At 30.9% G+C, this 25,389-nt stretch overlaps 1 protein-coding gene and 1 pseudogene across 2 annotated transcripts; one reads left to right on the forward strand and one right to left on the reverse strand.

The window, feature by feature from the left end:
• Positions 1 to 10,194: 10,194 nt before the first annotated feature.
• LOC124823096 (protein SHI RELATED SEQUENCE 5-like) lies at positions 10,195 to 12,825 on the forward strand. Its single transcript, XM_047295235.2, has 2 exons — positions 10,195 to 11,611; positions 12,070 to 12,825. The coding sequence occupies exons 1-2, from the start codon at positions 10,969 to 10,971 to the stop codon at positions 12,417 to 12,419; spliced, it is 993 nt and encodes a 330-aa protein (XP_047151191.1). The 5' UTR covers positions 10,195 to 10,968; the 3' UTR covers positions 12,420 to 12,825.
• A 7,066-nt stretch (positions 12,826 to 19,891) lies between these two features.
• LOC124823098 (cysteine proteinase 15A-like) lies at positions 19,892 to 22,521 on the reverse strand (annotated as a pseudogene). Its single transcript, XR_015781754.1, has 4 exons — positions 22,032 to 22,521; positions 21,813 to 21,932; positions 20,610 to 20,853; positions 19,892 to 20,427 (listed from the first exon to the last, which is right to left on the reverse strand). The product of XR_015781754.1 is annotated as a cysteine proteinase 15A-like (transcript).
• Positions 22,522 to 25,389: the final 2,868 nt, after the last annotated feature.

Below are 25,389 nucleotides of genomic sequence, written 5' to 3' on the forward strand. Positions count from 1 at the left end.
ATATATAATAGAGAAAAGAAAACAGACAGGCAACTAACATACACACTAGGCACCCGATGCCAAAATCCTGACACTCAATGCTAACCTGCTCGCCCAGCGAGCTATTCTGTGTCGCCCAACAAGAGCAAAAATAGAGATTTTTCCTAGCCTAGTGAGAAGTCTTGCCCAACCTCTGAAACTCACTACTAAAACTCAATATTACTCGTCCATCGAGCTATCTACTCACCCAACTAGTTTACAGAATTTTGCAGAACATCAGTTCTGTCGAATTTACACCCTCAAACCTCACATGTTCTAACTCTTACACATCCACATGCATCTACAACTCTCATTTTCTATTCCAAACCTTAATTAAACTAACCCAAGTGTTTATAACTCAACTTAAATGCAATTAGCCTTATTTTCTTACAAGTTTCTAACTCAAACAACTAAACATCATTCTAAAAGCTTAAAAGTTCATTCCTACTCATTTCTTATAACAATTTGGTGAACTTAACCTCTAAACAAGTCACAAATAGTTCAGAAACAAACTTTAAACTTCAAGATTCTCCATTCCACCTTTATCTTAAAATCTCACCTATCAAAACTCCTATTTAGCATTAAATTATCCTACAATTCTTACAAATTCCTAATTTCTTAATTTACGGTCATCTTTTTGGTTATCTAAAGACTTATACAAGTTTTAAATAACCATAAACCAAATCTCAAACATAAGTTATCACTCCAAAGTCACTTCTCTAAAGATTTACTTACCAAAAACCCAATTTAGACCACTGATCAACAAAGAACCAATAAGAAATGTTGAATGACACACGCATGAAATTCTCTTTTCCATGTCTTAAACTGAAAACTAAAGGAAAAAAAGTAGAAATTAACTTATTTTATATGAAAAATTGATCAGTTGAAAGTAGAGAACTCACCTTCGTAATCTCTCAAACATTTTTCAAGAGTTAGATTCATAAAAAAAAAGAACTTAAATAATACGTTTTAAAAAGATTATGAATATTCTAAATAATGAAACATGTTTATAAAAATTTATTTATATTATTAAATTATTTTAACATTAAAAAATTCAAATTCCAATATTTTAAAACATTAATTATTCTAATATTTCAAATTTTTTTTAAGGTTCTTACTTTTGTGCTTTAACAACTTATTTTGAAACTATTTTTTTAGAAGAAATGTTAATTAATAAATAGTTTTAAATATATTGGGGTAATTAATTTTGTTCTGTTAATTTAAAGAAGGCGTGTATTTGTAAGAAGCAATGATAAAATATGGAAAGAGATTCTTGCAGTGTCAGTGCATCTTAATTGTTAATTAAAGTTTATAAATACAATTATTATAATGAAATGAAAAAAATTCTAAAACTGACGTAACGTAAGGGCCCAAATATTCGGTCTTAAATTTGAGCCAACTACAGCCATTATTTCTTTTGCCGACAAAATAAGTGTTTTTTTTATTACAAGACAAAACTTCAATTTGCTTTAAAATAATTTTCATGATATAATCTGCCATTAAAGTCTTAATTAATTCAATCGCAAGACTTGGTTTATCACAACTTTTCGGTAAGAAATATTAAGGTGATAATGTCTATTATTAGTTATCCAAATCAAAATAAAAAAATTATTTATTACTTATTCGTAAAATATTTATTTGAAAAATGCTTACAAATATTTTAAAACTTTTAAATATTTACAAATAATTGTGAATATTTTAAAAAAACTATAAATTTTTAAAATAAAATTATAACAAAATATAATATAAATTAATTTTAATTTTTTATCAATATTTGATACAAATAATATAATATATACAATAATTATTTACAAGTATTAAAATATTCATGTGAGAACCTGGAAAAGGGGTTAAAAGAGTGAATATGTGTATTATAATAATGAGAACAAATTTTATTTTAATATAAATGGATTTTAAATATATCCTGGTTCATTAACATAAACACCCAACCTCTCTTTAAAACTCAAAACTCCAAGTTCCTCTGCCTTCTCTCTAACCTTCATACTCACTGGCTCAGTGTATGTCCGTTTAGGTGGTGTCCAAGCGTCCACAACGTAGAGGGCTTTATTTTGAACCGATTACTTCTTTCATTCTGACCAGTAAGTAGTTCTCCCTTTTCCTCCTCTGTTTTGGAACCTAGGGCATGCTATTCTACTGTTTTCATGTAACTAGAAACCTTCTCCTTCAATTTGTTGTCAAAACTTAGCTCTAAAGAGCTGTTCTATCACCCATTGGGTGGTTTGTAGGGTTTGGTTAAGTTCTTGCTGAGTCAGGCATTGTTGAATCAAGTTGTGAGCTTAGCTGTGAAACCCTAAAGTAAGGGGAGCTAAATATTGTTTTCAATTTGCTTGCATTATTTGTATGTATGTTAAATTCTTTCATGGGTGTGTTGTTTCAGTGTGTTTAGAATATTTGCATGGAAGCCCAATCTTGGGGGTTATCCTGAAACTACAATGGTCAATCATTCTAAAGTAGAGAGGATTGAACCATGTCGTGAGTAGTAGCAGGAGGTCTTAGTCTTGGAGACTCCTAGTATGCTCCAAGGCGCGGTACAAACTAACCTCGTGAGTGTGGTAGGGTGAAACCCATCGACAACGGCTTTGCAAAGCAGTAGAAGCCACCACGTGCATGACCCGCTATAGCTCGGCAATCATTCTAAGTCCGGACGAGTCAAGTGTAAAGTGTAACAAGTGGTGTTGTATGGTTCATTAATTTTGAATTAAACTTGCATGTTGTGTGTGATTGTTATAACATGATTTTTGTATATCTAGTTCACCCTTGCTTCTGTGTTTGTGTTTTGCTTGGGTATGCTTTTCTTTTGCAATGATCATCCACTTGGATGTGAGCAGAGGTGGATGAGGTACCTCTAGAGTAGGCTTTGGAGGGAGATGATGCTGCTGCTTAGTTTATTTAGAAATTTCTTGATTAAGTTCTATTGTTTTGAAATACTCTATTAAGTAGGAAGTTTTTAAGTTATGGCTTATTTTTGATGACTGTAAGCTTAACAACTTATTTGCATGTCTACTCTAACTGTTCTTTTATATTAAAATGTGGACCTACTACATTATATTTCTATATAATCTGGGATGTTACAATTCACTAACAAATATCGATATTAATTATCCACTTTGATCCCTTGCAATGGCTTGTAAACTTGAAACACATGAGATATCTGAGAGAATGCCTCAATGCTTTCACTAACTCGAATGTGATTTTTGTGAAAAGCATTATCTTACGTGTTTGGCAAGCTGTCAAATCGTACATACTCTAAATTAGAAAGTTTAAGGTTAACGTCTCGGTAAGCTCCTATTTTAGTTTAGAATTTCAAATAGGTCTCTCTTTTTTTCGGTGTTTCAATTGGGTTTTTTTTTTTGTAAAATTGAAGCAATTAGAGGCCTATCGTCAAATTGGACAAAGGGCCGTTTAAGTTTGGGTTACGTGGCATTAAAAGTGTATTCATTAATCTCACGTGGCATTAAAAAAGGACGACATATAGAGAGAGAGAGTATGATGATATACTCTTTTTGTTTCAGTGGATGGTTGTTCACGAAAACATTAAAATTGGACCGTCGTGATCTTAAACAACTTTAAGAATAACTTTTAACCAGGTTTACAGGTAAACCTTGTTTGTTAGGATGATGAATCATAATTACAGTTTTGCTAATAATAAGTTCAACTCAACAACTATAAATACAAATTAAAAGTAAAATTGTAGATGATTATATTTATTATTGTGAATTTGACTATAATTCCAATTAGATTGATTATGACTTCAATTTGAAGCTTGAACATTGAAACTAAAGAAAAACTCAACTAAAAACGTTTGAAATAATCTAAACAAATTTAGAAAAAAAGTGTGAAAGAGTATTCGATAAAACTTCTCGTCTTCACACCCGAAACAAAATATATATATATATATATATATATATATATATATATATATATATATATATATATATATATATATAAATAAAAGTTTAATGCAGTTAAAACTAGTCGCAACTAAAAATTTGATTATCTATCATTGATACAAAATGAAATTATACAAAAATAAAGAGATTATATTGAAGTCATAGAAACACAAAGGAAGGGAAGTCTTCCTATTCTCCACCCCCATTGTGTGCGAAACTTCTTTTTTATCCTTCATTGCACGAACGACTCAAAATGAATATCCAAATTACTTTTAAAATGATTATTTTTCTATAAAAAAGTTTAGGTTTCTAAATTTTGTTCTAGTAAATAAAATATAAACCTTAAATATTATATAATCAATCATATAATTTTAACTGTAATTTTGCTTAAATGTAAATATGGGTGATTTTTTTAATCGATGATGTAAAAGGAAATATAAATTATTCCTGGAAAAAATTGCATTAAAGTTAGAGAAATTTATGAAAGTTTGAGTGAGGGCCAATGATAGTATGCCCCAAAGAAGAGGGCCAACCCTAAACAATTTGGGTCACTCCAAAGAAAGAAAAAGGGCCTTTGACAATTTGGTTATCTTGTTCCAATTATATTTATTTGATTGTTGACTCCATGAATGTCAAAAGATGACAATGCTAAAACAATATTAGCAATAACAATCACTAAAATTATTGTCTTGCTTACATAATCACTTACACTATTGTTTGGTGTCTCTAAAAAAAACACTTTTATGATGTGATATTGCCACTAAACCTATCTGTAATTTAAAGATTTTTTTTACGTAATTTGAAATTGAAAGATTAAAGAAAAAACCTAAATGTTTGAATGTTATAAAGATCATAAAAGAATTACAGGGCGAAAAAGATATATCTGCTTGCCGGTAATGTATTTAAGAAAATGATTAATTAAACCTATAGAATATATTGCAGTTTTAATATTTTTTAGAAAAATAATTGGCCTCCTTTTCATATGTTGTAAACTTAATTTACTATTTATGGGAATGTTTAATGCATCGTTTTTTCAGTTTATGTTTGTTAAATAGAAAATGAAAATAGGTCAATTAAGAAATGGATAAATGTTTGCTGCCAAGAGAAATTACGTTTTTTTAAAAAAATAAAATAATGAAAAATTAAGGAGTTGCGTGTCTTCGACAATTTATGAATATGACATATTCAAATTTATTTTTGTTTCAAAATTTACATCATAATTTTCTTTTAAGAAGAAACTTTGGAGGATTATTGGAGAAAAATGTATTTAAGCCTATTAGCATCATTAGGCTTAATTATTGCATCCAAGATAATGTCGCAATTTAAAATCTAAAATTTCGTCAAAATAGGATTGAAGAAAAAAATATATTTAAACTGATATTGATCTTGACTCTTAAGCATTGTAAAATTATTAGATGTACACACACATTATAATTATATAACGAAAAAATAATTTAATTTTATCATAACACCAATATGCTAAAGTGATAAAGATGAAACATGAATCTTATTCATCAAATATACTCGACAAATTAAATATATATAATATCACTTGAAAAAACTCATATTAAATATGTCTTGTGAGATATTCATGTCCAATTTAATATATAAGACTTATATTTACAAACTAACATAACAAAATGGACAAGGATATGTTCATTACAACCTAAGTAACACATACTATTGTCAAAACAAGTCATTTGGTCCATCATAGGTTGACCACTTAATGAGTCAATCTAACTCGATTCACTTATTAGCGAGTCGAAAAAATTCAAACCTGGTCCAGCTAACCAGTGGTTGGTGAGTTAAACGAATTAACTCATTTGCTTATTTAATGACAAGTTTGATAAGTATATTAAACTGATCTATTTTAAAAGTTTATGACTATTTTAAAAGTAAAATAAAAATAATTAACAAAAATTTAAAACCGAAGAAAAATTCACAGTTGTATAGAGATCTATTTGTATCTCTATACATATATTATTGTCATTTTATTCACATAATTAATATAATGTGATTTTTTCTGTTTTCATTGTGACTATATTAATCATAGATAAAAAAATGTGTATTATTAATAAATTAAAAATTATTTTAAATATGATTTTTAAAGCAAATATTTAAAAGTTAAAATTTCTAATTATAACCTTTATTTTTTTCTTGAAAATTTCAGTGCATTTTAATTAAATTTTAAATCATTTGAGTATTTTTCATAGGAGAATAAAGAAAAAGTAAAATTTGAAAAGCGTGGGATTGTTGGAAACAAGTGGATGGCAAAGGCAGCTTCATTAATAAAGTGAAAGACTGCATTTGATTGGCAGAACAGAAAAAAGAAAGCATTTATGGGCTCACCAAACCAAATAAATAATATGGACGTCCAAGATAAGACAACAAATTATTAAAATATTATTTCTCTATTTTTTATTTATTTATTGGGGGAATACTATTTTTTAAAATAGACTACAAATATAATATTATGTTGGTATGATTAAATAAAAATATCACAATATCACTGTTTTTAATTGTATGTTAGAAACAATAAAATATTTATTATTACTGATAATAATATTTCTAATAAGAATGCGCTGGTAAAATTTCACCTTATTAGATTAGTTTGATGAAATTGAATCAAACATAAAATTTATTATTTTAATATAATATCATAATCATTAAAAATCTATTTTTATCTAAATTTGGACATATTATATCATCTACTATTATTAAAGTTTCTTCAATTTACACGCTTAATACACTTTACACATTTTAGAGATACCGCACGAATTAAAACTAAATTATAACATATAATAAAAAACTTACTTCCTAATATTAAATAAAAGATAATATTAATTAATATATATTTAGTAAAAGGAAAAAAATATAAAATTCGTGTATAGAAAACTTTACAAAATGAATTAAATCACGACCGATTTGTGTTCGACGTTTATATTAAAAAGATATAAACTAAATAATTGAAGCAATGTTTTAAACTAAAAATAAAGTATAAAATTGATTTATATTTAGTTTTCAAAGTATGATATACGATGAAATTTGAATTTTGTATTGTTTATTTTTAGATTAAATATGTTTTTAGTCTTTTAGTTTTCAATAAAAATTATAATTAGTTTTTCTTTGAAATTTTAGACTAATTTAGTCTCTAGTTTTTAAAACTGCGTGAATTTAGTTATCAATGTTTCAAACACATTTTTTGATATGTTTATACTATTTGACACATTTCTGAACTCATCAAAATTTGGTTAAAATGATTAAATCTATATATTTCTAAAGTTGAGAGACTAAATTGAACAAAATTTTTGAAAATAAACTAATTCTAATTTTCAATGAGAGTTAAAGAAAGAAAAAACATATTTAATCTTTTTCTTTTTTTTATTGTCTTTTTATTATACCTTTAAAATGGAATGATTTTAAAGTAAGCGTAATTAAGTGAAAGTCTTACACTAACACAATAAAACGAAGGTAGTTAATTATACATTGAAGAAATAAAAGATGCAATAACTGACTCTGTTTCGGATCCAGCTAGCTAATAATAAGTAGCAAAGTGTATGCTAAAAAGTATAGAGAAAAGTGATTTATAATAACACCACACGACCTAATAATTAATTAATGATAGTTAGAGATTAATTAATAAGAGATGGTGTGCAGTGGGTTGTGGTTAGATTTAGAAGGCATAAAACACACACCTTGACCTACTTTTTATTCTTCTTTCATCCTTTCATTTTCATTTTCCATTCATCAGACAAAGACATCTTCTCTGCTCACAACCAATCTTCTTCTTCTCTCTCTTTGCTCATCTTCTTCTTAACACACCAAGAACATAACTTGTTCATGATTTGTGAGTTAAGTTATGTCAAGAACCCTTAAGAAGGAAAAGGGTTACAACAATTGCATTTCATTTCACCTCCACCAACTGGTTGTTAGCCTTTGAACACTTCCAAGCAATAATATAAGCAACCAATCAACCACCCTCTCAAATCTTCTATTCTATTTCATTCCTCCCATTACACCATCAAAACCTATATTTATATATATGTATATTCTTCTATACTATATAGTTTTTTTAAGTGTTAGATTTGTCACATGTGATAATAATTCTCAATACAAAGATTTTGATACTGAAATTTACTAATTGTTTATGTTAAGAAAATTTCACTATACACTCTGATATGTTGGGTATAAACAAAGTCTCACATGAGATAAAATAAGAGATGAATATGAATTTACATACATATATTACACTTTCATTGCTAAGAGACATTTTGAAGTGGTACTAAAAACAAATTTGTGAGAACTTGATTCAAAACGGACAATATCTTACTAGTGTGTGTTGAACCTCCTCTACTTTAATTCATTTCTTTATTTTCTTTTTAATTTCACTATATGTAAATAAAGAAATATGTATATAAAATGTGAATATTGTCTTTATATATGTAAATAAGAACGTCGTTTGTCGTTTGCATTATTTTTATTTGTTGAAATTATATGAAAAGAATAAGTTCTTTTATATTAACTACCTGTGAAATGAATTGACATTTTTTTTCATACATTTGTAGTTCTTTGTGAAAATATTTAAGCGTGGTTTTGCATTAACGATATTAAAATAAAATAATATAACATCAATTGATTCATGTGCTCAATGATGATATACAATTTTCGTTGGTCGTATATACTGTTTGCCACCGAACATGAATTTTTAATTTATTGGATAACGAAGATATTATTGAATTAAAAAATGAGAGAGCAATCTTCTAAATTGCCGGTATTCGTTAAAGATTAAATCTTTTAATGTATATTTTTCTGGGTGAAGGTAAAATGAAACTTCTTATTAGATGTTTAAGAAAAGAAGGTAATCTAAGAAGTTATGGAGTGTTGGAAAGATTGGTTTTTTATTTAATAAACCATGCAAAAGATTTAATTAATAGACATAAATGATGTATATAAGACGTAGACGTGTGGAAGTAAGAAACCAATTTGTTTGATTATTTAATTATTTGATTAAAAATGGTTTTGTTTATTCATTGGTTGGTGCAGCTGGTTGTTCCAAAGATAATTTGAAATTTATATGTCTTGGGATTGCCATTTGTCTGGGCTTCCCCAAACTGTGGATTCTTGTCTGTAATTTTGCTCTAAACCTCTCTTTTTCTTCTCTTCTCTTTTCTCTTCCTCCTCCCACTTCACCCTGCTCCTCTCCTTCTCTTTCTCCTTCAGGTATTTCTCTTTCCCTCTTCTCTCTCTCTCTTTTCTCAAAAACACCACAATACTTCACAACACACACTTCAGATCACTATCATCATGCTCTTTACTGTTTCTGCTTCATCATGCTAGATGCTACTTCTCCTGCCCATAAACTCTTGTTCTAACAAAAGGGGTGGTGGGGTTTTCACTTTTCATCATTAAAAGTATAAACTACTATCCAAAAGCTACTGTTGAGTGCAAAAGTTTAAATTATGCTTCAAAGGTTTCGATTTTTCACTCATTATTGTCTTCTGTTTTTGATTGACCGCTGCAGTGTTTCTCTTGTACCTTTCTTCTTTTCACTCCTCAATTTCACTTTTTTTTTTCTTCTTCTGTGTTCTGAACTCCACCTTGCTTCTTTGCTTTTCACTTTTAAGTTTTAACCGGCACCGGCAGCACCGCCGTAGGGTTTGAACTATGAAGCCAATTATGCCTGTGGGATTTTGGTTTCACACCTCTTTTTTCGGTTTTGTTTTGTTTTCTGGTTTGTTTCCATCGTTTTCTGCTACCTCGTACCTCCGTTTTTGACTTGCAACCCGCAAAAACAAAACAACAAAAGTGAAAGAAGCTTCCTTTGGTCAATTTACTTAACAGGGTAAACAAAGCCTTTCTTTTCTTAATCTATGGAAACGAAAACATGCTTTTGGCCAAACCCCTTTTAACTCCTCACGTCGTTTGAAGTTTAAGCCAATGCTCGTGGTTGGTTAATGGTTCCGGGTGCACTGTTATGGTACAAATATGTGTATGCTATAGATAGTGATATAATGTGTCTCTGATTGCTCTTGCTTGTGATGTGGTGCTTTTGCTTTATAACAACGTAATCTTTTCCTTTGATCATACGTGTCTTCTATTTTGTTAATCTTTCCCTTCATTAACTTTTTCCTCNCAGTGACGCGACACGTGGAACATCCTCCACCCTCCGATGGTCAAAATTCCCGCAGATCTATCGAATTCCAGACTCAGAACTTGGCAGTCCCAGATTTTGTTGTTCCCCCGTCTCACATCACAAACACCAACACCAGCACCAACACAACAAACACTCTCAGTTTGAGTCTGAGTAAGCACAAACACAACAACACAACACAACATAACATTTCTTTCATTTCCCAACCACTCTCTCTTCTAATTCTTCGCTGCTTCCACTTCTCATGGCGGCGTAGCAGACACTCTAATTCCCTGCCATTATTGCGCCACACAAACACCAACCATTTCTTTCGTTTTCTCTCTTTTTCAATATCGCTTTTCCTCAAAACCTGCAAAACGTTTAAATTCACCAAAAAATAAAAACTTAATCTTTAAATTTTACTGTCACGTTCGTTTTTAAAATATCTCACCCTGTGGGTTGATGAAAGAAACAAAATTGAAGGAGAGGACGTGGTTATTATAGTTTTTACGGTTTAAAAACGAAAGTAATGGGAATTTAGAAATTTGGGATGTGCACCTAATTTCTGATTTAGTCAGAAAAAAGGAAGAGATCAGAAGATCATAGTTGAGACGCCCCCACACGGTCTGGGCACAGTGACAGAGTGAGAGTCAACAAGACCCACAAAGGAAAAAATAAAGAAAAAAAAAGGGTTTTGAGTGGGTGGAAAATTAATAAGTATTAGTATCGGTCAGAAAATTTATTAAAGATGCACTTTATATGTAAAACCCAAAAATATTAGTATTACAGTTGCGGGGTGTGTGTCTGAAAATATATAAACCTGTGAAGAACTGTTTAAAGATTCGCGAAGGTTCTTCTTTCTGATATGGATATTATCTCTGAATTGGGGATCGTAGAGTGCAACAGAGCATGGCGGGGTTCTTCTCTCTAGGAGGAAGGCATAACAAAGCAGAAGACGAGGAGGATCACAGAGAAGACAACAACAACAACAATAATACTAACAGTCAATTTTTGTTCAGAAACGTTAACGACGAGATCTACAACACCAACAAGGGCTTCGAGATATGGCCACAATCCTCGTACCACCACAACTTCACCAACTACTACTCCTTCGGTGTGGGCCCTAGTCGCAGGAACAACACCGCCAACAACAGCTCCTCCAACAACGTAAACGACGACGTTTCTGTCTCTTTCTCGGATGAGTCCAACCGCTTCGGCTTCACCGTCATGAGGTCCGGAGGCGGCGTGGGAGGCGGCGGAGGCGGCGGGATGAACTGTCAGGACTGTGGCAACCAGGCCAAGAAAGACTGTTCGCACCTCAGATGCAGAACCTGCTGCAAGAGTCGAGGGTTTCAGTGCCAGACTCACGTTAAGAGCACTTGGGTTCCCGCCGCCAAACGCCGTGAACGACAGCAACAACTCGCTGTGTTGCAGCAACAAAATCAACCACCACAGTTTCGTGGAGATCACTCCAAACGACACAGGGAAAGTATCGAAGGTGTTGCAGCCGGTGGTTCCCTCGCTTGCGCTCCAGTTCCTATCACCACCACAGGTAAAAGAATAAATTACGATGAAACACCATATATACACATACGATAGAAAAGTTCATAAAATGAAAATCCTTCTTCGTGTTGTTAAACTATATAGGTATTTGAGTCTATTGGATGAGATATTATTGCTAGAGAGATCAAGATACAGTGAGATCTCAAGCAAGTATAGCCTTCTATGTCTGATACCTAACATCTATGGTCCATATCACTTCACTCTGAAAGTGAAATTCTCTTCCATAGTTACCCATCACCACCTTGCTTTTTTTTTTTCCACTCTCTCTCTCTCTCTCTCTTTGTTATTCCATTACTGTTAATAAGTTAATCTAATTCCATGTGATCCGTTAGAGGGAGAGAAGAAATCGGAGCTAGCTAGCTAGCTACTAGCTTCTTTGATTTACATGAACGGTTTAATTTGATTTGTGGTTCTGATGAATCTGTGGGTTGGTTGGTTATTGGTTAGGGTTGGAGGTGGGTCAATTTCCACCGGAGCTGAACTCGCCAGCGGTGTTTCGGTGCGTCAAAGTGAGTGCAATGGATGCACCGGACGAGCGTTACGCGTACCAAACCGCAGTGAACATAGGAGGGCACGTGTTCAAGGGAATTCTCTACGATCAAGGAGTGGACGGTCCTTACGCCAGTGCAGGTTGCGAGGGTTCCTCCGGTGGCGGCGGTGAAGCTCGGCCACTCGCTCTCATGGCCGCCACAACCACAACCACAACAGCTGGAAACCCTTTTGACGCTTCACTCTACCCGGCTCCGATGAATGCTTTCATGGCTGGTACGCAATTCTTCCCACCCCCAAGATCCTAAGGACGTTTCTCTCTCTCACTCTCTCACTCTCTCACTCTCTCTCCTCTCTAGCTAATAATGATTGAAAGTTGAAACCGGGTATTTGTTTTTCATGGACTCTTATAATTAAGGTTAAGGTTGTTGGGTGTTATATGTGCATCGATCTTAAGTTCTTAACATCATCAGCTGAAGTAGCTGCTACTAGCTAGACTAGTTAAGAGTTCGTCACAAATGATTACGTCGAAGATGATGATTCACGAAATTAAAGGGAGCCTGTTTATTTTGTTTAGTTTTTTGTCCGAATCTCAGTTCAGATTTTCATGTTGTTTCGTTGTTATCGAAATACTCACTTCTCATTCTCGATCAATTCCATTGCACATCATACACTCTAATCTAATCTACTACATACTATATATTTTCATTTGGAGCTAACAGCATTTGGATGTGTGCTTTCTTCTTATTATTATTATTATCATTATTATAATTATTATAATTATTATCACTGTGTGATTAATTGGATTTGATTTGTTTATAGTATTTTCGTTGTTGTGGATTAACATTAAGAGTGTGGCTGTGGCTATGTGGTTGGTGCTGAACTCGAAGCTGCTTTTCTTTTCCCCCGTTTATCCGTTGGTTTGCCGGATCAAAATGGAACGAAATAGGTTTCGTGTTTGGTTAAGCATAGAATTTTAAAAGCATATATTCTTTTTAACTCTTGGCACGATTTCTGGGAGAAACAGGTGCGTCTTTTCTTTGTCTCCCATGCATTTGGCCATTCGCAAACTTGGCCTAGTGCAGACCAGTCCCTAAAGTGAAACCCCTCGCATATGCAATTCAATCACCTTTTTTTTTATTATTTTTTCTTTTCTATTACACCTTTTTTTCTTCTCCCGATCCATCTACATTTATATATATCTTGCATAAATGTATTATTACGTATAAATGGAGAATTACAAGCAGCATTTACACCAACTACTTCTCTGAACACACAATAAAATTGGGCACTGGAATAGACATCCATCATCCATGGACGTCTATTCCTTATGCTAGAGATGGAAAAGCATTCTTCTTTGGCACAAAATGTTTAATGCTTCTCAAAGTATGTGCATGTGAGGTGTGTTCATATTGCATACAAGTGGCTACTGCCACCAATGATATAGGTCAAGGTACATATGATATGATAGGGTTAATGATACTTCCGTAGACTGCTGGTTTTAGTTCATAAGGAAGAACCAGAAAACTTTTCGAAAATTTCCCTTGTTTTGTAATAACTGACCCATAACATGTGCTGCACAACCTTCAGCTGATTGAGACCATAGCGGTCTCTTTCTTCTTCATCTATACTTTTGTTCTTTTGTATTTATCATAACCAACCTCTTTCTTTCAATGCCTTCTGGATTCTTTTTATCAGTCTTCATCATCTTCATCTAGCAACACACACCTGCCTCCTATTCCCTATCTCCTCTTCTCACCCTTTCTCAAATCAAAATCTTGTTCTCTTCTGCTCACACACACACACATATACATTACTCTTTATGATTATATTAATATTAAGCTTTAAAATTGCCTCAATTTCGTGGCCTTTATAGGAGACATACAGACAAGGGCATAAAAAAGAGTTATAGCCTTTATTTCCTGTGAGCACTCCCAAAGAAGAAAAGTAAATCATACAAAAATTGTTAAATTGCAATGTTTGTGATGATAAATGGCATAAATCTCGTATTTTCGATCGCAATCTAATAGTAATGCATCAAAATATAGAAATCCTCTCAAAACATTCAAGTAATAATAACCTGCAAACAGTTGTGCAGCACATGCACAAACTCTGTAAGATAGCAATGAGTTTAATATAACGAAATCATTGTTGGTGAATAGTGAAACAAAACTTAATGCAATTAAAAGCTTATGGTGGTAATTGTTTATTGAAATTGAAGTGAACATATATAACTATAGTTGGACTCAAGCCAGATGATTGTTAATTTTCAAAAGCTTTCGGAAATCATTGGGAAAGAAGTCACAAGAATGTTGATCGTGCCTTTTTCAACTTATTCTGAGTGAAAATATCATGTTATATATTTATTGTTATATCTGTGCGTGAAGAGATCGTAGTTAACACTTTTCTCTCACAAGCTTCACTCCATTCTAAAAATTTATGATAAAGCCGAGTGATATTAAGTGTGCCATGGTGCATTATATCTGATAAAGAACTAAAAACATTGTTATCATGCAATTTTTAATATCAGTTCTTCATCATAAGAAGTTTTACTCGATACATTCTTATGACAATATTATTATTATGAGTTAGAGTGTGTTTTACGTATTAATTAATGTGATAGGATTTTATATTTAAGCTAATTAGAAGAGATAAAACAGGTGCTTATATTATTATTCATACTCATTTCAAACCAAGTGGTCCATCAATTCATGGTGGGTTTATTTAACCAGTGTATCTGTGATTGAAAACTCAGAATAATAAACAAGAGATATAGTGATATATATATATATATGTATATGCTGTGTGTGTTAATCATCGATCGTCTGGAAAATAATGAAGAGCATATATATGAAACGATCTCTTATTAGGAAATTGCTTTATAGTTATAAAAGGATTATTCATTGTTGTCACACTAGCTAGGGCAAAGATTTAGTTTGTGATTGCGCTGATAAATAGGAACCTTTTCATGGCTAGACGACATGCTGTCTAGTCAAATGCCTAGTCATACAATTGTATATTCCTTTTTTTTTGGGTGCAAAATCCTGTGCTTCGAAAAATATAGTTCCCCATGCCTGCAACGCTTTATACCCTGATTTATTTTATGCAAAAGGTAATTGCTGAGTCATTATTCATCACGGCAAAAAAGGAAATTTAATCGAATATATCATCCCTTTATACTTTCTAAAATTGATTTTCTTCAAAAGAAATTAATATATTTTTGTACAACGAGCCAACAACGGGTCTGCTTTATGTCGAGGTTACAGAAACTATACCAGGGAGAAGGAAAACACGAAGGTCACACACAAACACAAGAACACTATTTTGAATTTTTTTTTAATTTTTATTAATGCAGAAAGAGAGAGAGAGAGTTTGGTTTTGAAACGAAAGAATGTGATATTTGGGTATTAAATTGTTTGAATGTGTGCTTTGCTGTCTTTGAGTTGGGGTCAACAATTATTTGATAGGACACGACCTACCATTGTCCACATGAAATTGACTTCAATCGTGCCAAATTTAATGTAGTTGGGAATATTAATTATTATGCAGCAATGACAAGAAATGGTATATATATATATATATTATATGTCCTAAGATTGCGGTAGCCATAACATATATACAGTAGCGATAAACAAATCAAGGTGATAAATCAATCACTGTTGACGTGAATTAACCGGAGCAGAGAGGAAAAGCCGAAATTAAGGTTGTTGATTTGAGCATGATTAATTACTGACATTAACGTGAAAACTAACGAAGAAGAGTACAGAATTCACGGGCCATTTTGATGAGGAGCTTGGTCTGAATCCGGACAATGGATGTCGGAAGAAGGGTTATTATTGAAAGTGTGTTTTGATGAGTTTGAATAATAATAATAATATTATTATTGATGGAAAAATTGAGGAAGAGAATAGCTAGGGTTTGATATGATGGTCACAGGCTAGGGTTTGTGCAATGAATAGAAGGGAATATAGGTCATAGCGCGGGGCATAGCAGGAAGGTGTTTTTCCCTGTGTTTGATATCTGTTCAGCTACACAGTGGTCCAAACACACTCAGCTACACTGCACCAAGCTTGCATGTGACATGTGAATATGGGAGAGATGCAAATGTTCAACAACTCCTTCTGGAATAACACTAGCCCTACCTATTCTTTTTTTGCATTTATATCATCTTCATTAATACACAAAGTATATATATATATATTTTTATATATTATAAAATATATAAATTGTAAAGTTTTAGGTTGAAAATGAAATGAATTTGATATCTGTCACCCATGCTCATCAGTTTGGCAAAACCATACTTTGACTAAACTGTTGCAGGAAATGGTTCTGGTAATAGGGATGGGTATTCAAAGTACATCATGAAATGACCCACCGATGATAAAAGAAGATATTGCATTCCAATCTAATGGATGAAAATCTATGCATAAGATATTCAATTTTAAGTTAGATCTTCTGAAAAAAAAATTTATTCGAGCATATATCATATAATGAAAATTTTAGATATTTAAATCCTAAATTTTGTATAAATTCGTTTAAGATGGAGATACTTGAATTAAAATACAATTTTTAACAGGTAGTTTTATAAAACTAAGATTTTTCAAGATTTAAATGGTAATAATGGAGTCTCGGACAAGAGTAAACAAGAACACGACAAGAAAAAAATGTGAAAATTAGTGATAATTTTAATAAATAATCATTAAACATCAATATTTCAAAGTTAAGAGGCTCAATATAGTAGTTATATTCTTTACAATGTTAATTAGTTCGTTATTCTTTACAATGTTAAAATTTATATAGAAGTAAAGAGGAGAGTAATTGATCAAAACATAGAAGAGGTTAAGAAAACTACATAGGAACACTGTCGTTGTAATAATGACAAAAAAGTATTTTAATCTAGAAAAATATTATAATTTAAATAATGAAATAAAAAACTAATTAATTTCAATATAAAAATTTAAAAAAATTAAATTACACATATTAGTACAATACCCAAAGTTTATATAATGTTTTAAGTTAACCATCAACTATAAGAAAATACGGACTTTTAATATAATTAATATAAAATTAAAATTTATTTATTACATTGATTAATTTATCATTACATATCTTGTTGTAACATATCATTTATATATTATATATTGTTTCAGTTTTTATATTTTAAATATATTATTATAGCATTTTAAAAATTAATTTTATATTTACAAATTCTTATTTGAGATTATTACTATAATCATAACTTGAATACAAATATTAATAAAATATTTAATATTATTAATATATTCTTTATGTACATATACAAAATTATATATTTTATTAATTAAATAGTCTAATATATTATTTTATTATATTTAAATCAGTTTTTTATTATATTTATTATTATACTATTAAATAAAATATATATAATATATAGTATAATATTGACTATAATTTATTTTTAATTTTATCAATTTTTTAGAGAAGAAAGTTTATAGCATTTTTCAACTATAGAAGTATGGAATCTAGTAAAAAAATGTGAGAATATTGAATTAATTATTATAAAAGTTATACTATTTTTTTTATAATTACTAAATATATATATATATATATATATATATATATTATAGAAAAATAAATAATTAATAGAATTTAAGTATAAATTTAAGTCATACATTAACAAAAGATAACAATATATAATAAAAAAATTCATAATTTTATTGTTCATAAATTTATTATTTTTAACTTTTAAATTGTGATATTTTATTTAATTTTGATTTAAAAATCTTAATTTTCGCATTTTTAATATATTTTAAAAATATGTTTAGTTAATAAAAATGTAAAGAAATAAAAAAAAATTAACTAGGAGAATAATCATTAATTTATTTTATTTTAATTCAAATGTGATTCAAAACGAATGATGTTACCTTTTGTACAGATCTTTCTGCTTTGTAGAAAAGGGTATTAATAAAATTATACATTTAATATCTTAAAAATATAAAATATAATTTGTACTTACAAAACAAAGAAAGTAACAGAAGAAGTAAGAACATTAGTAAAAGAATATTGTAAGAAGATTAATTATTGTTTCGAAATACACAACACTTGACAGGTTTCTGAACTTTAATGGTGTATAACTACTTGTTTCACCAACATAATATTTTTTCACTATGTTTGTTCACAATCTCATGCTTTTTCTTTGATCATCTTATTATTTGTGTTGGAATTGCTTCCTGAAATTTTAATCTCCTCTGTCAGTGGAATTTCAACTAAGTTTTAACAAACACCAACTTCATTCTACAGAAAAAGAAACATTCTTTTTATTGGAAGCAAAAGTTTGGAACTCCTAAAACCTTGCAGATTTTCTTTGATTTCTTATAGAACTGAGATTGATGTCATTTGGAAATTTATGAGAGGATGTATATTCATTATTTTATCTGTAGTTTAAGATTCTTGTGTAAAAAAGCTATTAGAAACACAGTAAGATTTCTAGATTTTAATAAATTAATTTTAACATTTTTGTGTGTATATTACAATAAGTACATACATATATAAATTATTTGAAGATTAGATAAAAATAAGAATATAATTGACAAACAAAATATTAATGTTGTCTTAAACTTAACAGATACAATTAAATTCAAATTAAAAAATTAAAGTTGCAACACCTAAAAAAAATGGAGGGAGTAATTTCTAGGTTTTTATGTTTTGTGTATCCTTACAGGGATTACAATCTCTCTGGATGATTGTAGAGAAAAAATTAATATTGAAATGATGGCGTGTATGTTATAATGATTTATTATAAAAAATTTAATGAGAAAATTTATAATTTTTGTATCCAAGCAAAAACACTTGAATTTGTTTAACCTCAGAATCAATTTTTCAATTTTGACTGAAATAAGAATTGTTATAGTTGTTGTCTCCAAGCATTAGCAACAGTTGCTTGTTCTATATATAACATGTTTATGTTATGACTTACATGGACTGCCCTTGAGTTCAGCTCTTTCCAATTTTGAAATGCATTTTCCAGCTTTTTTATTATATACTTCAGTTTTTTCTTGTTTCAGTCATCATTCAGATTTGTCAAATCTTTTCTTTGACAAAGTGCTTCTTGCATAACAAAAAGTTTTACTGACTTTAATAGATGGGCCTTGAAGTCATGTCTTTCCTCCAAGAAATTCATGTCTTGATGCATCATATTTACTTTGAATTTCTTCTTCACTTTTACTGCATGTTATAAGATTTGTCTATAGTTTTTCTTTCACAAAGAGCTAATCATTCAATTATTTTTTCAGTAAGATCTGTCTAATGTTTTCCTTCAATAAGTGCTACTCATTTGCTATGTTTCAGTTCAGATTTTTAGATGGGCCTCCAAGTAATGTCCAATTTGAGTTCCTTCTTATATGATTTGAGGTCTGTTTCTCAAGAGTTCCAGAATAATATACTATTTTCAAATACAAGATAGTATTAGAAAATGTGTTAATTTTCTTTAAAACCTGGCTTTTGATCTGATCAACTCCAACAGTTAGAGAAGTCCAAACCTGACAATCGTACAGAAAACATAGAACAGTAATATTAATGTCCCAAGTGTCAAAAGCTTTTACTGGTTTCTATGATCGTGAATGCAAACTTTTATAAGTGTTTACATTATCACATAAAGCACCATTTGAGGTTCACAGGTATCCCCTTCATCACCCTACAGTGTATCTTTTCAATCTTTCAATTAGTTTCCAGTCTCATGTATGGCATTCAATAAACCGATAAATCATTTTATAACCTGAATCCCAGCCCAATTAGCACAATATTTCAAAAGATACACTGCAAATTAATAAGTAATAAGATTTTACACTGAAGTATTTCCAATTCATTTACTCTGCCAAGTTGCCATAACAAAGAACATAGGCACTGGACTGACAAGCATACAGAATTACATACTGCATAAACAACATGATCTTAGAAGTTTACTGATCCAAACGATAGAGTTCAAAACATAAATATTTATACAAACTATTCTAGTCCAGTATCACATCACACAACCAGAATGATATATTATATCCTTGTGTTTACTGGCTGGATGTATGTATAGCACCTACTGTTGAGACCATGGAATCTACTCCACATACATTTTTACCTCTGCAGATCTTGTAGTATCCATTCTCTCCCCAGCTCTCCCCCACGAATTCTTAATGATCCAGTAAGGCTTTTCCTTAAAACGAATGGGAGCATATGCACCTTCACCATAACCCACTAAAAGAACCCCATGATCCAAATGCTTCCCACAGATGTATGGACAAGAGACACCACCAATGTATGTCTGCATATATACTGCATTGATAGCAACTGTACCAAGCAAAGCAACAGTCAGTATTTCTATAATTCCCCATTAAATATGTGTCTCGTAATTATTTTGTACCAAAAAAAGTAAAGATCAAACAGATATGTCAACATAATTCCTTTATGGAGCGGGAAGGGGGTAGAAGTAAGGGTGCCAAATCTTTTTTTAATGAGAACAAATAAGGTACCTGCAAGAGGGCCATTCTTCACAAGATTTGCAGCAATTTGATCTTCATCAAGGGAAATCACACTGTAATTAGCTACAGAAGCTGCAATTTTGCTTTTATCAAATTTGCAGGAGCTATCTCTTCCAGTGTATGGATAGTCCTTTTCTCTCTGTACTCCCCCAGCCCCAAGTATGTACTCAAATGCGTTGTTCATCAAGCCACCATTACAGCCCGAGTCACACGCTCCATATTCTTCTGGATCACACTGCGAGATTCACAGCCGTTAATTCATCATTATATATCAGAGTGGTGGCAAATTTTAGTACTTTACTGTCTTACCAACTACCAAGGTACACATGTGATCTAGACACAAATGACATATTACACTAACAAAGGATTCTAATAAACTTTGAAATTATAGAGTATAAGTGGATAGCATAATTACTTTACAACTTCTAAAAGCACCATAAAATTAGCAAGAAAAAAATACAAAACATAAACTAGAAAAGAAGATCGATGTTCGAAAAGGTAGCATACACATCACATTCATCAATGTTCCATCACATAACACAATTACATAAATATAGTAGAATTTTCATTCGTATTAATATAACAGTTGAAAATAAAGTAAAATAGTAAAACACAGTAAATATCATCTGAAATTTCCAATCAGGAATCATGTCAAACATGCATATGGCTATTATTTCGAAGTGTGTTAGCTTACGGTCGGGAAAATCATGTCTTGATCGCATTACTGAGCATCCGGAGTATGTTATTGTGATCAAAACAGTTTTTAAAGTCGCGGAAATATTTATAAAATCAAAATGAAACAATTATTTACTACAACCTATGATTTTCCTTTACAACCATACACCGTAAAATAGCGTATCATAAACACACTCAAATCAGATGCAATAATGTTACGATACACTTTAAATCATACAAAATCATGTTGATATATCGGTTAAACCGACTTTAAATGTTCAAAAGTGTTTGATCTCACTGGAAAAAATGCATCCGAGTCCAAAATTGATTTTGTCTTGAAACAATCTCAACAACTTTTGCTTGAAATTAAAAGAAATTTTCTTGAGAACACTTGACTTCAAAAATTAATTTGAACCCCTCAATTTTACAAACACTATGCGATCATACTGCAAACACCAAAAGGCAAGATCGAAATCCAAAAGGGGCTAAAAAAAGAAGAGGAAAAAGAGAGAAACGAACCACGTGGTCGCAATCCACAAGCTGTTGCTCACTAAGACTCACAAGCTCACCAGTAGCCAAAAAGTGAGCTCCTTCCAATGCCCCCGTGGTACTGAAAGACCAACACGATCCACACGCACCCTAAACACATAACACAAATTAAATTTCACGCCAAATAAAAAACTCATCAAATAATACTAATAATAACAATTAATTTATTAGTATTAATATGATAATTACTTGGTCCTTGACGCCAGTGACGGCTCCTTTGTCTCTCCAATCGAAATCTTTTGGGAGATTGTTGGTGGGGAGGATGGGGGCCTTCTGCGCGTTTGACGGCAAGCGGAGCGGTTTGAGACCGAGGAACTGGCGATGGAACTCCGCCGGAGTGAGATCGGAGAATTTGGTGACGCCGTGGACGGCGGAGGGGTCGAGTTGCGCGTGAAGCCTCGCCCTGCGCAGGTTTGACTTGAATACCCCGAAGCGATGATCGTGTTCTTCCTTCGTCGCGTAGGTTTTCCCGAACTTCGCCTTGAAGTTCGAGAAGTGGTGCTCCGCGTTCAGCAGGTGGTCCTCTACCTCGCCCTCCGGCACCACCTGACGGATCAGGATGTCATCAGCGTCGGTGTTGGCACCAGCGGCAGCGGCCACGGCGGCGAAGAGGAGGAGAGCGCAGAGGGAGTAGCGAGCCATGGGGAAGTCAAAAGGGGATGGATTGGGCGAAGAAAGAACTGGCGGAAATTTAACATAAGCGCAGCCAATAGAATTTTGACACGTGTCAACGGCGTCGTTTTCTAAAACTTGGGAGTGCACTCCTCAGCTAACACTATCCCCTAATAATCCATTAAAAATACGTGTTCGTGTGATGTACGCAAAACGTATACCCTTTGTTTTGGTTTATTATACATCATTAAGCTAATATTTTATATTATAATGATGATATTACTAACTAATCAAACAAATTAAGTTTTTTAAGTGGTTTCTTTGGTTTTTTTGTCTGGATTTAATTTATATATGGTCTAACATTAACATTTATAAGATTTTTGCCACCTACTAATTTTATTTATACGATTTAGATTAATACTAGAAATTATGACATCAATTTTAGTTACTTATGCCAAACAAATACTCTGCAATATCCGCATTGGACATCCATTTTCTTTTTATAATAACAGATTATTGTAAGCACGTACTATTTACTTAATCATGCCCAATTTGTATCCATACCTAGCATACGTATACTCATAAAATACAGTACATATGCAACACGATCCATACAAACAGCATGATTCATTCATTATTGCTTTCCCACAAGGTGTCTACGTCATGGCAAAGTTATTCAAATTATTATTATAATAATAATAATAATAATAATAATATTATTATTATTATTATTATTATTACTATTATTATTATTATTACTATTATTATTACGGGGTTTTGGGTTTGTCTCGAAAGGGTTGACACTGTGGAGAGCCTTGACCTCTCTTTCTACTTCACTTCAATCGTTCTTTTCATTTTTTCACCATTTCTTTAAGAAATAAATAAAAGTAAACATGGGATAAGATAAAAAAGATGAACAAAAATAAAACACAATAAATTAAAATAAAATAAATTAAGCTAAACTGAAACAAAATAAAATAAAACTAAATACACATAATTACATATGTTATTTCTAAAATTAATAAATATATTTTGTATAATTTTTATTTTTGTATTTTATCTTTCTCTATTTTGAAATTAATTGTATTTTTTTCTTTTTTTCTATTATTTTTACTTGGAGGTTGACAATATAATAACGATATAATTAATTAAAAATAACAATAAAATAACTAATTATTATGCTTTAGATATTTAAAATAAATGAAATGTAGAATACAACAAATATGGAAGAAAAGAATTTTATTATAAAATATTCTCATCCACAATCTGAGAATAAAGTACATTTAACGGTAATACATTGTTCCAATTTTATCCGCACATAAAGGTAAAAGAAGAAATTTTGGAGGAAATTTAAAAAGTATAACAGGTGATTTTGAAGATAACGATAGTCCATATTTAGCAAGACCATCTGCCACCGAATTGGTCTCTCTAAATACATGATTCCAAGTAATGTAATCAACTTTGGCACCCATCTGTATTATTGAAGAAACAAGAGCATAAAATGGATGTTTTTGGTGGATGAGTCTCCCGTTAATAAGTTGGATAGCGGTTGATGAATCACTTTCAACGATCAAATTTTTATATCCCATTGATATTCCTATTTCCATTCCAAGCTTGATTGCAAATAATTCAGCTTCTGCTGCTGAATCAACTATTAACACACTTGAGAAGGCAAAAAGAAAATCACCCTGAGAATCTCTGATAACACCTCCTGCAGCGGCCTTTTTTCCATCCCAAGTGTAAGCTCCATCACAGTTAATTTTAACATATCCTTTTGGAGGTGGTATCCAACAAACTAATCTTGTAAAACTTGAATTATCTCTCTGAAAAAAAAATGTTTGTTCACCAATTGATAAATAAATTACAAAATATAACAATGTAAAAAATCAAATGAAAATTTAAATTTTTAACATCTAATTGAAAGTAAAAATAAAAGAATAATAATTATTATTGTAATAAAAGATGATTTTTATGTCAAAATAAATTACTAGATAAACATGCTTCAAAGACATAAAACAGTTCAAATTAAACTTTCACCATAATATTTTTGCGTATTTTTCTTTAGTAAAAAAAATATGACATCCGGCATATCCTATTGTGACATTTCTAGATGAATTTATAATTCTAAAAGAATGCAAAACTTTTTCAATCTCATTTCTTTGTGATTCTCGATTATTACTATTGTGAATAGAAAATAACATCAATAGCCACATTATATGTGAACAATACGATTTATCTTTTTAATTCAAAACTAAATTAATTTGGAATAAAAGAACATAGTATGAAAATGTTATCATTATTAACATTTTAATGCAAAAGGATGAAAGAAATTTACCTTATCAATATGAAAGTTGTTGTTTGTGTTAACCCACCAATGTAAGTTTAGGCATTTTTCACCCTTTGGACAATTACCATTAATCCAATCTGCACATGTAGTAGGTGATGATGACCTTTGAGAAATCTTCCTTTCTACCTCCATACTTTGTAACAATGAACAAGACACAATTCTCAATTCTCTCTAGACTCAACTCTCTCCGCATAAATGGTTTTTAGGAAAATGGAAATGATGATTTTGAAGGAAAAGATAGTGTAATAGATTTTGGATATGACTCATTTAAATAGAGAAATGAAATACTACAACATAAAGAGTTAGAGAGAAAATAAAATAAAATATTAAAAAAATCAAGATAATGTAATAAATAAAAATAAATAAATGACGAAAGAAAAATAAAAGAATAAAATAAAATAAAGATAAAATTATTTGTGCAAATAATAAAATAAAGATAAAATAAAATAAAAATATAATTATCGTATCTTTAGTTTTAAGTAAACCATTAAAGTTGATTTATATACTACGATGGATAAAAAATACAATCCTATAAAAACTTAAAATATTTGTGCAAATACTCCAAATCTATAAATGTAGTTCTCTGTC

Source organism: Vigna umbellata, chromosome 1, assembly GCF_029865625.1.
Source record: "Vigna umbellata cultivar VRB3 chromosome 1, Vumbellata_1.0, whole genome shotgun sequence".
Taxonomy (NCBI): domain Eukaryota; kingdom Viridiplantae; phylum Streptophyta; class Magnoliopsida; order Fabales; family Fabaceae; genus Vigna; species Vigna umbellata.